The sequence below is a fragment of the Apium graveolens genome, chromosome 2 (genome assembly GCF_009905375.1).
Source record: "Apium graveolens cultivar Ventura chromosome 2, ASM990537v1, whole genome shotgun sequence".
NCBI classification, from domain to species: domain Eukaryota; kingdom Viridiplantae; phylum Streptophyta; class Magnoliopsida; order Apiales; family Apiaceae; genus Apium; species Apium graveolens.
In genome coordinates this window covers 241,406,548-241,421,478 of record NC_133648.1, presented here as the reverse complement: position 1 = coordinate 241,421,478, position 14,931 = coordinate 241,406,548, and the positions used below count along the sequence as shown (strand labels likewise).

Below are 14,931 nucleotides of genomic sequence, written 5' to 3'. Positions count from 1 at the left end.
ATTTTTTTGCTTGATTCTCTATAACACAGAGATACGCAGGCATCTTGTCAGAACATGTAATCCCCACCGCGATAATAGTCATTAAAACTCGAAACTTAACAACTCTAGTATGAACTGCAATCACAACCCTAGTTTTTATTTGACAACAATTACATAGATTATTGACTTATAAGTTATATAATTTATGATATTAGATTTTTGAATAATAAGAGAGCGACTTATTGAAGTAAATATGTTTAACGATACATAAAATATTACAATGAATATCAACTAATAAATAATATAATTTTATGATAATAGATTTGTAAATAATGAAGTAAACATGTTCAACGAAAAAATGCCTTTTTAAATTTCCGAATTTATTATCTTGATTTATTATTCATAATTTTAGAATAATTAAAATGAAATAAAAAATACAAAAAAAGTAAAATATTATTTTAAAAAGTTACAGCGAAGCGTGGCTTAATAATCGGTTAAAAGGTAATTATAAGTGTTAATTCCGGGAAATAATTTTATAAACATATGAACATGGGTGTTTTGATATTACGCGATTTAAATAAGTAGGAGTATAACTTTTGGCGGCCTTAAGAGTTCAATTTCACTTATTTATCGGTCCAAACTCCAAAACAATTTCGATAATAAAAAAATATAAAAACTATTTCTTTAACAAAACAAAACATTATTCTATCGACACTACACCACAGAGAGAGAAAAGAGGCCGAGATCGAGAGAGGAGAGAGATCGAGATCGAGAGAGATGGTGAGCAAAACAGTGGAGTTAGAAGTGAATATGCTAGAGAATCAAGTTGACAACGGCGGTGGAGGAGCTTGGGAGTATCTGTCTCTCGTTCGTAAACTTAAACTTCGCCGTCCTAATCAAGTCCTTAAACACGGCTTATCTCTCTTAAACAACTCTAATCTCCGTTCTTCTCTTGGTCCTGATGGTAATTATTCACACCTTTTATTCACTTTTATCTGTGTTTTTGTTGTGTTTTGCTTGATTTATCGTGTTTTTATGTTTCCAATTTCTCGGGAATTGAGTAATTTAGGGGTTTTAGTTTGTTTGTGGAAAATTATCTGTTTTTTACTTGATGCGTAAAGTAAGCTGAGGAAATATATATTCAGCTTATTGATTTTAGTTATTAAGTTGTAGGTCAGTGTTGTGCTTTTTGAATTACGTGAATTTGGTTATTAGGTCACGTGAATTTTGTATGTAGGTTTAGTTATTCAGTTATAGGTTGTTAAGTTATGAGCTGGTGTTCGAATTCGGAATATGATCGCTAACCAGCATATGTAATTGCAGAGGATAACATGTAGGTAGTTCTAAGAAGCTGTTTGTTATTCAGTTCTACAAGATCAACTTTTGATTGTTCGTATTATGTATTTGAAGGAATGTAATTAGCAATTTAGCATGTTTACTCGGAGAAGATTACATATATAGTTGTTAGGAGATTATAAGATGTTTGTTATTTATATGGAGAAGATTAACACATTACATTTAGAATGCCGTACATTATGAGTGTAATTTTATATGTTCATTTGTTTTGGTTGGTTATGGGGATTATATGTTATTACTAGCACCTTGTTGCTGGAGGTACTTATTATTAGTGAGATTCTTTGTGAAAGAGGAGGTATATTTTAAGGGTTAATTTCCTTGAGGTACTAATCAATACTGAGATTCTTTGTGTCAAAGGAAGAACATTTCAAGGGTTAATTATCAAACAACTTGAATTATACGAGTTTCTTGGTTTACAATATTGCAGAATGGACTCTATATGAACAAGTAGCTGTTGCAGCAATGGACTGTCAATGTGTCGATGTTGCAAAGGTAAATTTTTGTTTTCAGTTACAAATTCCTGAAATTTTCGTGCATATGCTTAACAATCTCAGCAACATATGTTCTTGATTACTGCATTTTTTATTCACAATGTCACCCAGACTCTTACAATGTGCTTGTGCTCCCAAGTTGGAATTTAGAGAGAAAAGACTGGAGGTTAACTCCTCCATAAAAAGGGGCTTAAAGATAACCTGGGTCTTCCTATACTTAATTCTTTTCTTAGAGCTTTAAACCTATCACTTGATTCTGCTTTTCCTCTAAATCATGAGTTGACTTGTTACCTAGGTAATGCAAATCTGTTTTTAGCAACTAGAAAATAATAAAGCTTTACTTGCTGTAAATGTGGTGTAGGTAACATTAAAGAAATATTTTGAGCAGTGTGGAAGGTTTTGGAAGTCGATCATCAGGCACAATAATAGAAGATATTAGATGAATTCGGGCTCATCCCTTGTATCTTCAATAATGATAACTATCTTATGTTATCATCTTTTAGATTAGATTAGAATTTTCTATTATGTTTTGCATTTGTCTAGGAGAATATCAGCAGCAACAGTTAGTCTAATCTGCTTTAGTTCATTAGTATATTTACAGAATACTTTTGACATTTTTTAGTTCCTTTTGGAATAAATAAGGGGGTATCAGTTGTGAAGCCTCTAATGATCTTGCTCTTCAACAACACGTGAACAATCAATTTATTGTTCTTTTTAGTTTAATACCTATGATGTATATTTAATTTTCATATGAAATTCTTTTGCAGGATTGCATCAAGGTTTTGCAGAAGAAGTTTCCGGACAGCAAGAGAGTTGGTGAGTTTTTGAAACAATTGCGACACATGATTCTGCATGCATGTATTTATATTTGGTATTAGTCTGTTGGCCAGTTGCTTAGCTTATATTGTTTGAGGGATTTGTGACGTGTTGGCCTTTTTTTTTTACCAATGTATTATTGGTGTAAAACACACTTATAATCTGTGACTAATGTCTGAATCAATTAAGATATTGCTGGTCACAGTAATACATTCCCCACTGATGGTAGTCCCAGTTCAAGGGATACTGTTTAAATCTTAAAACCAGAGTCTTTATAAATTTTCTCTAGTATTACATAAATTACGGGTCACTGAATGTATTTGAAGATTATTTTATACATTTTTTTTAATTCTGATTATATTATAGCTTTTGAACTTATGAAAGCGATATACAATTATCTATCAATATTAGGCTCGAGTAGATATGGCCATGGTATTCCCATCTAGAAAGAATTCAACAATAACATTGGAGGGCAGTAATTTTTTTTTAAATAACAATTCCTAACAGCATACTTCATAGATCATAAGTCAGCATAACAGACCTCTTTCTATGTTTTACGATTTATAAGTTGTTACCTGCCAATAGAAATAAAATTCTTGAAAGATTTGAAAAAGCTTTACTCCGTCCTATTATATTTTACCTATCTATTAGGAAAAAGAGAAGTTCCGTGATCATATACTTTTAAATTTTACACAGTTATATTATTTATCAAGTCATTGCGTCACGCAAATATCGTCTTTAAAATTTAAGAATTTGGATAAATTACTCTATACTAATCTACACAGATGGACTGTACGTCCTTGTAAAGGATAACTGCATACTCCATATTGTTTATCATATTATGCATATAGCAAATACCATGTGATGAATGACCTCCAGAGAATCAAAGATAACTGGTAGGGTATAACTTAAAATAGTAAATATTATGCGAGTCTTTATAATGAGTGGTTAAAGGCTTTGTTGTGGTATAACTCGCAGGTAGGTTAGAAGCGATGTTATTAGAAGCTAAGGGATCTTGGCAACAGGCAGAAAAGGCGTACTCAAGTCTTTTAGAGGATAATCCATTAGATCAGGTTAGTCTTCAATACATATTATCAAATCTCCAGTTAATTTTCTGATACAGTTATATTTTTTCTTATGTGTGGAAAGGTATCCTAGTCAAGAAAGAGTTCTAATAGGTGGTATTAAGTGTCTATTTTAAATTCTACGTATTCTTTAGTTCACTCTCCCCCCTCCAACTTCCCTCCTAAGTTATCTATGTTTTTCATGTAGGTTATTCTCAAGAGGAGGGTAGCTATGACAAGGGCTCAGGGAAACATTTCAGGAGCCATTGAAAAGCTGAATCAATACCTTGAAATGTTAAATTTTCTCTATACCATACAATTAAAATGGAATTGGCTTGTACCACTGAATCTAATTAGCAAAATTATCGATCTTTTACAGATTCATGGCAGATCATGATGCTTGGAGGGAACTAGCAGAAATTTATGTTTCCTTACAAATGTAAGTAGAAGGTTGTTACTACTCACAACTCGGAAACTGACATACCTGAAAGATTATGCGAGATGCTCTTCATGTTTTAATTCAAGAGACTTAACCTAAACTTTGTCTTTATTTCAATGGTCTTTTTTGGCTGCCTTAGGTACAAGCAAGCAGCTTTCTGTTACGAGGAGCTGCTGTTATCTCAGCCAACGATTCCTATACACCACCTAGCTTATGCTGATGTAAGTGGTTTATTTATCAGTATTTTTTCTCTCATTGCTGTCTTCTGTTGCTATTAAAAAAATGGCTCTATTTTAAGTATGAAAATGAAGATTTGTCGCAAGGATTTAAAAAAAAAATATAACATAACAGAAAGGCTAGTAATCCGAACAATTCCCATTAGTTTTAGAAATCTTCATGTCCATTTAATTTATTCACAGAAAAATATATCAGTGGTAAGTTTTTGCAGAAATTCAGCCTTCGGTTTTAAATATGAAGTTATACTTGTCGTGTGGTGTTATATATGTGAAATACTGGCTCAGCTGAAACAGAAAGGTTTATATATTATTATATTTTGTGATGAGCGACAAGCTATTATAGTAAAATGTTGGATCATTTACTGGTTTTATAAAGCAGATATGAAATAACTTATTTTTTTGGGGATCAAGATTTTATCCCACCACTCGCTGTTGTGGTGATTCGGCACCACACCAGAGTCCAGTGCCATGTTTCTTTGGTTCAAAATTATATTCATGCCTACTTCATCAGTTTTGGAATGAAAGAATTGTCCAATCTCCAACTATATGCACTACTTAAAATTTATCGTTGTTACATCTGTTTGTCTTATTATATATTGCAATGGACCGTGTTACAGTATTTTGGTGTTACTATTAAGTTGGCTGTTTTGAAAAAAAACAGGGCAGATATTCATACGATTGACGATGTGAGTTAATGTTCTCTTTGGATTGAACAGGTTCTTTACACACTAGGTGGACTTGAGAACCTCCACACAGCTAAGAAATATTACGCCTCTACCATAGATTTGACAGGTGGTAGGAACACCAGAGCACTCATGGGTATCTGCTTGGTGAGCTTTTATTTTTATATCTTTATCTTTTAGGTTATTCTCTGTTGTGTCCAAGTGTGTATCGGCGTGTGTGAATTCAGGACAGGGATTACAGTATCTCTTAATATGAGCTGGGTAGATTGTGTAGTGATTTTTTTATGAAAGATTAGATTAATCACAGTATGTAAATGGGTGTCTTGCACAAAGTATTAAATCTTATCTTTGTGATTTAGTGTACATCTGCCATCACACAACTGACTAAAGGTCGGAACAAAGAGGACAGGGAAAGCTTGGAGCTGCAATCATTGGTAGTGACTGCACTGGAGAAGGACTACAAGGATAGATCTCCCACTAGTCTTCCGCTGCTTACTTCCACCTTAAAAAGCTTGCAAATCAAGTCATAACTTTCTTACATTTGCAGGTACTTCATATCACTTTATTTATGCACCTCTTCTTAAATCTACAAGGTGCTAACTACATTTTGTTGTAATGATCAGGTTTTATTCAACTTGTAAACCTTTCCGACATAAAATTAATTTCAGTTTGTCAGACCAAAATTATTCAGATTTCAGGATTTGGAGGACAGGCTTGTATTTTAGATTCTTTCATCTTCTACCATTTTACATCAAAAATAAATAGCAAGAATGTATAAATGCTCAATTTCCATATAACTAGAAATATGTAATAATATTGTTGCAATAGTTACAAAAAAGAAAGATTGACAATTAGGCAAATTGATTTTGTAGGAATAACATTAGGGCTGCAATTCGAGGGGAGCCGGCATGTGCATTTAGTAAATGGGTTGGGGTATTATATAATTGGAGTTGATTTTTTGTGTTTGAGCTGAAATCTGGTTGAGGTCTCCGTCGGTGGGTCAGCTCCTTTAATTAAACATGGTAGAACTTATCATATTCCGGTATACAAATATTATAATTAACATGTTTATTTATTTATTAATGATTTAAGAGAATTACTTATGCGTAGTGTTTTTAACAATACACTAACAAATATATTAATGTGAATGTCAATATAAAGGGAACATTATTTATTCCTGTTTCACGCTTTTCTCCCGAAATTGTCTAAGGATTGCTTTTTTGTTATAGCACTCTGAAAATTTTATTAAAAATTGGAGAACCTAGACTCTTGTGATTGGTCTGTGAGGTAAATAATCTGCTAGGTACCCTGAATTGGTACCTGAAATGTTTCCCTATGCGGACAATGCAAACATATATTATATTGGCAAGAACCGTTGAACATGACTTTTGTCCACCTCACTGCCACCAAATGCGATCAAGAAGTTCGAAAAAGCTGCTGAAATTTTGCTTGATGGGTTGGTAATAAATTAATGGGAATTTGTATAATGCCCCAAATTAATAGGTTGTTTTATAAATTTCCTTTTTTATTTGATATTTATAAAGGAACATAATTATAAAGCAACCTATTAATTTGAGACATTAAGGGGGTCGTGTTTATATTTACAGATTTCACCTTAAAATATTACATTATAAAATATCATAAATTCGGGTAATTTGTTTGAGGGCAACCTTAAACCCAGTTTTATCCTATACAGATTCCCTGTTTGAAAATGTGTTGAAATTGTCGATTGTCAATACAAATATGTGAAATATGTTATAGATACTATTCAGGGAAAAATGTGTTTGGCGCTGACATATGTATGACATATGGTCCCAATTTTCTGGAATTGTATTAACTCTACAGGTGAGTGAAACTGACCTGATTAGAGAAAGTACTATAATTTACTGTTAGCTAAGATGGGACAAAAAACTTTGAATTTTTATTCTTTCTAGGATCTCCAAAGACACGAGGTGCTCTCTAGATTATAGTAACATAATTAGTACCTAAAATATTGGAAATTTAAAGGTTGTTTTACTCCAAATATGTTATCTATATCAGTTACCTATAATTTATTAAAAAATAGTTATTTAATATTTTTAGGTAATACATGTAGAGATTGGGAGGGTTGAAACACATATATTTTCGTATTACATTTCCATTTGATGCTGTACCATTATAGAATTTGTTTTTCTGTACTCAGGGTAATTCCAAATGGTTGACGTGGTGCCAATTTTATTGATTTTTTTTCATATACTCTCTGTTCCACATTATTTTTAGCGTCTTTTGTTAAAAAATATTTCAGATATTCCAAAATACAAACTTTACTAATTTAACAAAAAAAAGATTCATTAGATTACTTGGAACGGTATAAAATCATCGGCTAAATTATCTAAATGTCACCTGCATGACATTTACTTGGCATTCTTTGAAGAAGTATGTCATAATTAGATGATCTAGGCTCTCATATGCGAGCGGGGCTGAGGTGCCCACACGCGGGCTGGGCCCATAAGCCCACATCTTATTAAAACGAAGGTAACATTGTATTTATTAATTGAAAAGAAAGGCGGTGCGGGCCGAGGTGACCAGGCTGGCCCGCATTAGAGGACTTTGTGTGCAATATGGAAAGTGACTCATAGATGACTGGGTTGCTCGTAAATTTCGGGGCCAACACGGATGTTGTCCAACCCAAAGGCATCTCAGCAGGCCCCCGATGTTGTCCAGCTCAAAGGAAGGAGAGACCCTAGTCCTATATTTGGCTGTCTCTAGTTTTGTAATAAGTGATGTGCTGGTCAGAGAGGAAGATGGTATCCAGCTCCCTGTTATACTATGTAAGTAAGGGGTTAGCCGACGCAGAGACTCGGTACACAAGTCTCGAGAAATTGACATATGCTTTAATATTGGCCTCCCGGAAGCTCAGGCCCTATTTTCAGGCGCACAAGATAGAAGTACGAACCTCCTATACCCTCAGACAGGTGATGCACAAGCCGGAGACCTCTGGTCGATTGTTGAAGTGGGCAGTTGAGCTCAGTCAATTCGAGGTGGAATATAAGCCACAGACCGCGATCAAAGGCCAAGCCCTAGCCGATTTTGTCCTCAAATTTCCTCCATATTAAGAATCGGAGCAGGGAGCCCTTGTGATAATACCTGCTGCAAAGGAGGTCGAGCTAGAAAGCCAAAATATTGCCCCACGATGGAGCCTATATGTGGATGGGGCCTCCAATGGAGATGGGGCAGGAACTGGAATTGAGCTAATCAGCCCAGAAGCTCACAAGATTAGACGCGCAACCCATATGGCCTTCCATGTAACCAACAATGATGCTGAACATGAGGCCTTGATCAACGGTCTCAAACTGGCTTTGAAAATGAAGGTGGAGAATTTGAATGTGTTCAGTGACTCCATGATTGTGGTCTATCAGATAAACGGGGGGTATCAAGCTAAGGGGCCGAGAACGGTGCTTTACATGAAGTGTGCGCAGAGGATAATCGCGAGGTTCAGCGAGGTGAGGCTGGAACCAGGCCTCATCTGGCCTGAGGCACCTTAGATTAGGAATTGCGAAAGACCTCTTAAAAAGAATCTCATCAATTAAAGAATATCTTATGGCTCGTACATATAGTTTTCTTGCCTCCACTACATCATTAGGAAGCCATCCAGTTTTTAGATGAGCCTTAACAGGATCTATCCACGACTCTCCAAGTCCAATGGGGGCAACCAACTTAACAACAATGCTCCTTTTCTCCAGAACACGGAAATATACGCTTCCAGAACTATTCTCGATCTCAGAAGAGGAAAATTTGGATAATGCATATGACGTAGCATTTCCTTCCCTTGGAATACGCTCGACATAACACTCGTAAAATTGAGTCATCATAGCTTTCACTAGGCATACATACTTTGCCATGATCTCATTACTTGCTTCGAATTCCCCTTTGACCTGGGATACTACAAGCTTCGAATCCCCGCAAACTTTCAAGTTCTTTACTCTCAATGTCCCAGTTAGTCCTAGCCCAGCGATCAAAGCTTCGTACTCAGCTTCATTATTTATAGTTGGAAAATCTAACTTCATAGCATATTCAATTCCCCCGACTTCTGGGTTGGGCATGGTACACTCAACCACGAAGTCAGCCAATGTCTGGGCTTATCGCCGTTCGTGGCTTATACTTAATATCAAATTCCCCCAGCTCCATGGCCCATTTAATCAGCCTTCCACTGGCTTTGGGACCGTGAATAACGTTTCTCAAAGGTTGATTTGTTATTATCTCAATCTTATAAGCTTGGAAGTAAGGACGCAACTTCCTTGTGGCCATCACCAAGGCTAAATCAAACTCTTTAATAGTCTAATAATTCTACTCATCCCCATGTAAAATCTTACTGAAATAATATATAGGTTTCTGGACTTTATGTTCCTCCTTAACCAAAACAGCGCTCAAGGCATTTTCTGAAACATCCAAATATAAGTATAAAGTTTCGCTAAGGGTTGGTTTGTCCAATATCAGTGCTTGAACCATGTATTTCTTCAAATCCTCGAATGCCTCTCGGCTTTCATCAGTCCATGAAAATCTTTCACTTTCTTCAAAGCCTTGAAGAAGGACAAACACTTGTCCCCGGACTTGGAGATGAACTGCAACTTTTTTGGTGAGTTTCTGAACAACCTTTACAGAACGTGGAGGTTCCATGTCTAAGACGGTCTTTATTTTATCCGTATTGGCCTCAATTCCCCTTTTGGAGACCATCAATCCTAAAAAATTTCCAAATCCAACTCCGAAAGCACACTTTGCAGGGTTTAACATCATTTGTGTTATCTCAAGATCTCAAAAGCTTCCTTCAAATGTGATATATGATCAATCTTTACAAGACTCTTGACTAGCATGTCGTCTACACAAACCTCCATGGTTTTCCCAATAAGGTCCTTAAAAATCTTGTTCACCAACCTTTGGTACGTGGCTCCTGCATTCTTGAGGCCAAATGTCATAATGAGGTAACAAAAAACATTAAAGTCAGTGATAAATGATACCTTGGGGATGTTATTCTTATGCATCTTGATATGATTATATCCATTAAATCCATCCATGAAACTCAACATCTCGTGCCCCGCTGTAGCATCTATCAGGGTGTCTATTCTTGGGAGAGGGAAGCAATCCTTCGAACACGTATCATTTAGATCGGTGAAATCAACGCACATTCTCCACTTTCCATTATCCTTCTTTACCATTACAGGATTATCCAACCATTTCGGGAATTGTCTCTCTTCAATGAAACCAGCCTCTAAGAGCTTCTCAACTTCTTGCTTGATAGCTTCCTGCCTTTTAGGGGCAAAACTCCTTTTCTTTTGCTTTACAGTCTTTCGATTCAGATCCACTTTCAACTTGTGGGTGATCAACTCCGGGTCTATACCTGGCATATCTGTTATCAACCATGCAAAAACATCGTTATTCTTTTGCAAGAACCTTATTAACTTCCCTCTAAGGGGCTCCTCCAATCATGCTCCAATGAAAGTTACTTTTTCAGAATCCTCGGGAGCCAAAGGGATCGGGATCATATCTCCGGCCGACTTTCCTCGCTCCTCATCATTCTCACAGATATCCAGATCTTCCATTGGCAAGACTTGTCCCCAGCTTCGTCTGCCCTCAGCGAGGCTACATAACAACTTCTGGCCATCTTCTGGTCTCCTCTTTCTTCCCCTATTCCTTATCTGGTTGGAAACTTGATCACAAAATGGTAGGATGAGGGGAATGCCTTGAAGGCATGTATGCATGTCCTCCCCATGATTGCATTATATGTTGATCCAGCCTTTACCACCACAAAGGTCAATATTTGTTTATCCTGCCTTGGCTCCTGCCCCATTGTTAAAGGTAGTTTGATTATCCCTTCAACCGGACATTCGACTCCAGCAAAACCATATATCGGCATGTTATTCGGGGTTAATTGTGAATCATTGTATCTCGTCCTTATATAGGTATCATAGAGGAAGATGTCTACCGATGCTCCGTTGTCTACAAGGACTCCCTTCATCGGGCTGTTCCCTATTATGGGTGTTATGACTAGGGGATTATCATGGGGAAACTTTACCCCTTCTAAGTCAAAATCATCAAATACCATCGCTACTCCTGTCCTAGCCCTTTTCGGAGCTTCCCCACTATATACATGACTTCTATAGCATAAGCTTTCCTTGAGTTTTTAGATGAAACAACAGCAGTTGGTCCTTCAAAATTTGTGTTTATCACTAGTCCTCAGGGTTGAAGATTTCGCCCCTGATCATCTTGATCCAACCTACGATCGTCAAAGTTCCTTTTTCCACTATTGTTTCTTTCTCCGTCTCCAGTATACTTACGCAACTTTCCTTTTGGAATAAAGAATTCAATTTCATCTTTGAGTTGTCGGCACTCGTCGGTGCCATGACCAGAATCCTTGTGAAATCAAAAATATTTTCTCTTATCTATCTTAGAAGGATCAACCTTCAGGGGCTTAGGCCACCGAACATCCCTATCACTCTCAATTTCCATCAAGATTTGGCTTGTAGGAGCATTCAGCCTAGCATACTCAGTAAATTTTTGTACAGGCCATCCCTTCTTCGGGGTTGAGTCAACGTCTTTCTAAGCTCTAGGATACTTGTCCTTGGCATTATATTCTTGTTCATTCTTTCGTTTCTTGCCACCAGCGGGCTCGTTGTTCACTACCGTCTTCTTCATACTTTCCTCTACCTTGATATACTTCCCAACCCTATCTTGGAGCTACATCATGCTTTCAGGGGGCGCTTAGCTAAGGACATCTTGAAGAACTCGTCTTTAGTCCCTTGCTGCAGTACTATCATAGCTACCTTGTCGTCAAGATCCGGGACCTTCAAGGCTTCCTTCGTGAAATGATTCAGATAGTCTCTCAAGGACTCCTTCGCTCCTTGCACAAGGCCCATTGAGGGATGCTGGACTTTTCTCATGCACTCTGCCACTAATAAATTTCTTGATGAAAGCTTAGCTTAAATCCTTGAAAGATCCAATCAAGTTTGGGGGTAGACGGTTGTACCACCTTTTAGCCATACCCGACAAGGTTTGAGGAAAGGCCCGACACTTGATGGCATCATTCACGGGCAGTAACAATAGGGCGTTAGAGAAAGTCCTGACATTGTTAGCCGGATCTCAAGTACCATTATACGCTTTGATGGTGGACATCTTAAACTTTCTTGAGATGTGGGCATTCATTATATCTTCAGTGAATGGTGGAGTTGGATCATCAGGATCTCCTAGAGAAATCAGATCACTAGGATCAGCTCTTGGAATTGGAGCTCTCCTTCTTGGTGTTGGACCTTCCAAGTCTATAATAGGAGGAGGATTTCTTTGTCTTGCCGTTGGGGGAGGTTTTGATGTTAAGTGTATCTTTAAATCGTGCTTCAGTCTTTAAATCTCAACTTCATGTGCCCTGATCCCTTCTTGTACGTCTTGGGGAATCATCCTTTGAGTGTTCCTGGGATGTTGATAGTTGCAAAATACTAGTTCCTTACCAGCACGTCTCCTCCTTGGAGGTACTTCTTCATCTGATGAGTCAGAATCTCTAGCAGAATTAGGTCCAGAGAATTCTGGGTTCTCAGGAATAGGTTCTAACCCAAGGACATATAAGGGTGCCCGTGCTGATCCTTTAGCTTGATTAGAGAGACCACCTCCTCCAATCTCGGGCTATATAGGCATCCCATAAGGTGGGTTGGTGGTTCCAGGGGTTACGATCGTTGAGTATTCATAATTAACAGGCCGGGGGTTTATGCTCGCATGCAGCTGCTGGAATTGGGGATTCATTCCTTGGGGCGGATCTTGGATTGGGGGATTCTTCCCCTGGGGATGGGCTTCAAACACCCCTACTGAGATCCCTCATTGAGTGGAGGCATAGGTTGAGTGTGGGGGTATCTCCACCACCGATGAGATCGTTTGCGATGGGACAGGATCACCAGTTCCACTGTTGTTTTTGCTCCGTGTGTTCACCATTGTTGTTATTGTACATCCCATAGACGACACCAAATGTTATGGATAAAAAATTAGGGTATATTTATTGCTAAGGTTCGTGAGTTTCAAGACTCTATTTGATTGCTCTCGTGTTTCATGACTCAACTCTGCCTTCACAAGATGCCTACGTACCTTGCTGTGTGCTTAGGATCGAGTCAAAACATGTAGTTCTGATTTGTGGATGAGTCTCCTTATATAGGCATGGGATGCCTTGAATTGGATTAGTATTAGGAGACTTGGTGGACAAGTCTCGGATTTAGAATGGACTTTGGAGTTTTTGAAGGCAGTAAATTGATTCCTTGTCCCATGAGGTTTCTTGGTGGCCAATCTCCACAGAATTATATCCTTATTTGGTCTCTACTTGTCAGCTAATCCCATATTAATTAATTATGAAATTAATTAATATTTATGATTTTGGACCCCTTTAAATGGGCTTCATTTATAACCCGAACCGGACATAATTCATTTCATATTAATTATGTAATCATAAATTATTTTATCCTCTATCACCCACCTATCACCACCTCTCCACAATCATAATCACCAATATCATCGATATTTGTAGACCATTAATATATATGTAACCAAATGGAAGCTCAATCACCATAAGAATAATAACTGAAAACATATCATACGTATAAAAATGAAATCAAAGACGGAAAAGATGCCTTGTAAAAAATAAATAATTTATTGAAGAAGCATGTATTGGTGAAAAATTGATATAATCAATTTAACATAAATAGATATGAAAAATGGGTTGAAATATAAATGAATCAAAATTCATTTCTCCGAATTCGTCGGAAAGATAAAAAGTAAATGTATGTTATTTGTACGTGTAAAATCTAAAATTAGTGGTCAAATTTAAGAGTAATACAAACAAATGAGTGCGTGAAATTACTCTCAAAAGTGCACTTTTCTAAAAAATATATTAATTTCTTAATATAATAAATAGGCTAAATATGCATAATTTATCTAGTGAATGCCTTCAATGACTATTTTACCCTATACATATAATACTATAAAGATTTATAATACAATGATATCTTTTACAATGTACGCATCTAAGTTTAAGTATTCATAATAATATCATGCAATTTATAAAAAGGAGAAATGGTTAACTTTGTATAATATTTTGACTTTATTTTGTTGTTAAAATTATTAATAAGTTGGGGTTGGTGGTTAGGTGCATAGTATGGTGGAACTTTAATTTTGATAAAGTTTAAATACAAAATGTATAATTCATAGGGTCTGTTTGGCGGCCAACTTATAAGCCACTTATGGCTTATAAGTCCATAACAGCTTACTTACGAGTATTTGTCGATCCAACTTATAAGTTGAATTTATAACTTATAATCTGATAAGTTGAATGTTAATAATGATGTACTTTTTTTCAACTTATTTTGATTTTTCGTTATTTATTAACCTCAGTTTTAAAATATATATTTTTAAATGTTAATCTAACTTAAAATTCAAGAATTAATATAATTATATTGAATATTTATTTGTTTTAGTTCAAATAAGAAAAAAAAATTCTGACTTATAAGTAAAATTATCCAAACACTTATTTAACTTATAAGTATTTTTCTTCTTATCACTTATAATTTACTTATTTATTTTAAATCATAAATTACTTATTTTCAGATTTCACAAACGGGCACATAGTATGATCGATTACAGATTGTATTAAGTTTGATTACAATAATATCAAATGTATTAAATTTATCAATCATGTGATTCATGTCTAATTAAATAATTATACGAAAATTTATTTTTGAAACTAAACTATTTATTAAAAATAATAGAATAAAAGTTTTGATATATCAAGATTAATGGATATTTATTTGCAATAAAATTTACTTCCCTTATCCCCATTTATAAGAACTATTGATTTTTTCACCT

The 14,931-nt window shown here is 36.0% G+C and overlaps 1 protein-coding gene across 2 annotated transcripts; it reads left to right on the top strand.

Annotated features, from left to right (window-relative positions):
- The first annotated feature begins 674 nt into the window (after positions 1–674).
- LOC141708242 (uncharacterized) lies at positions 675–6,173 on the top strand. Of its 2 annotated transcripts, none has more exons than XM_074511759.1 (10): positions 675–943; positions 1,763–1,827; positions 2,594–2,642; positions 3,621–3,715; positions 3,915–4,000; positions 4,086–4,145; positions 4,285–4,366; positions 5,098–5,211; positions 5,424–5,611; positions 5,937–6,173. In XM_074511759.1, the coding sequence occupies exons 1-9, from the start codon at positions 757–759 to the stop codon at positions 5,592–5,594; spliced, it is 909 nt and encodes a 302-aa protein (XP_074367860.1). In that variant the 5' UTR covers positions 675–756; the 3' UTR covers positions 5,595–5,611; positions 5,937–6,173. The 2 variants fall into 2 exon arrangements, with proteins under 2 accessions (XP_074367860.1, XP_074367861.1); XM_074511760.1 differs by lacking the exon at positions 5,937–6,173 and adding an exon at positions 5,688–5,924 and having other exon boundaries at positions 676–943.
- The last annotated feature ends 8,758 nt before the right edge of the window (positions 6,174–14,931 follow it).

What these genes read in the sequence shown, in the direction of transcription:
- LOC141708242 (XM_074511759.1), top strand. Translation starts at nt 757, where the DNA reads ATGGTGAGCAAAACAGTGGAGTTAGAAGTGAATATGCTAGAGAATCAA. An exon ending in AATGTGTCGATGTTGCAAAG is followed by an intron (nt 1,828 to 2,593) that starts GTAAATTTTTGT and finishes ATTCTTTTGCAG; the next exon opens with GATTGCATCAAGGTTTTGCA. An exon ending in CTGAATCAATACCTTGAAAT is followed by an intron (nt 4,001 to 4,085) that starts GTTAAATTTTCT and finishes GATCTTTTACAG; the next exon opens with ATTCATGGCAGATCATGATG.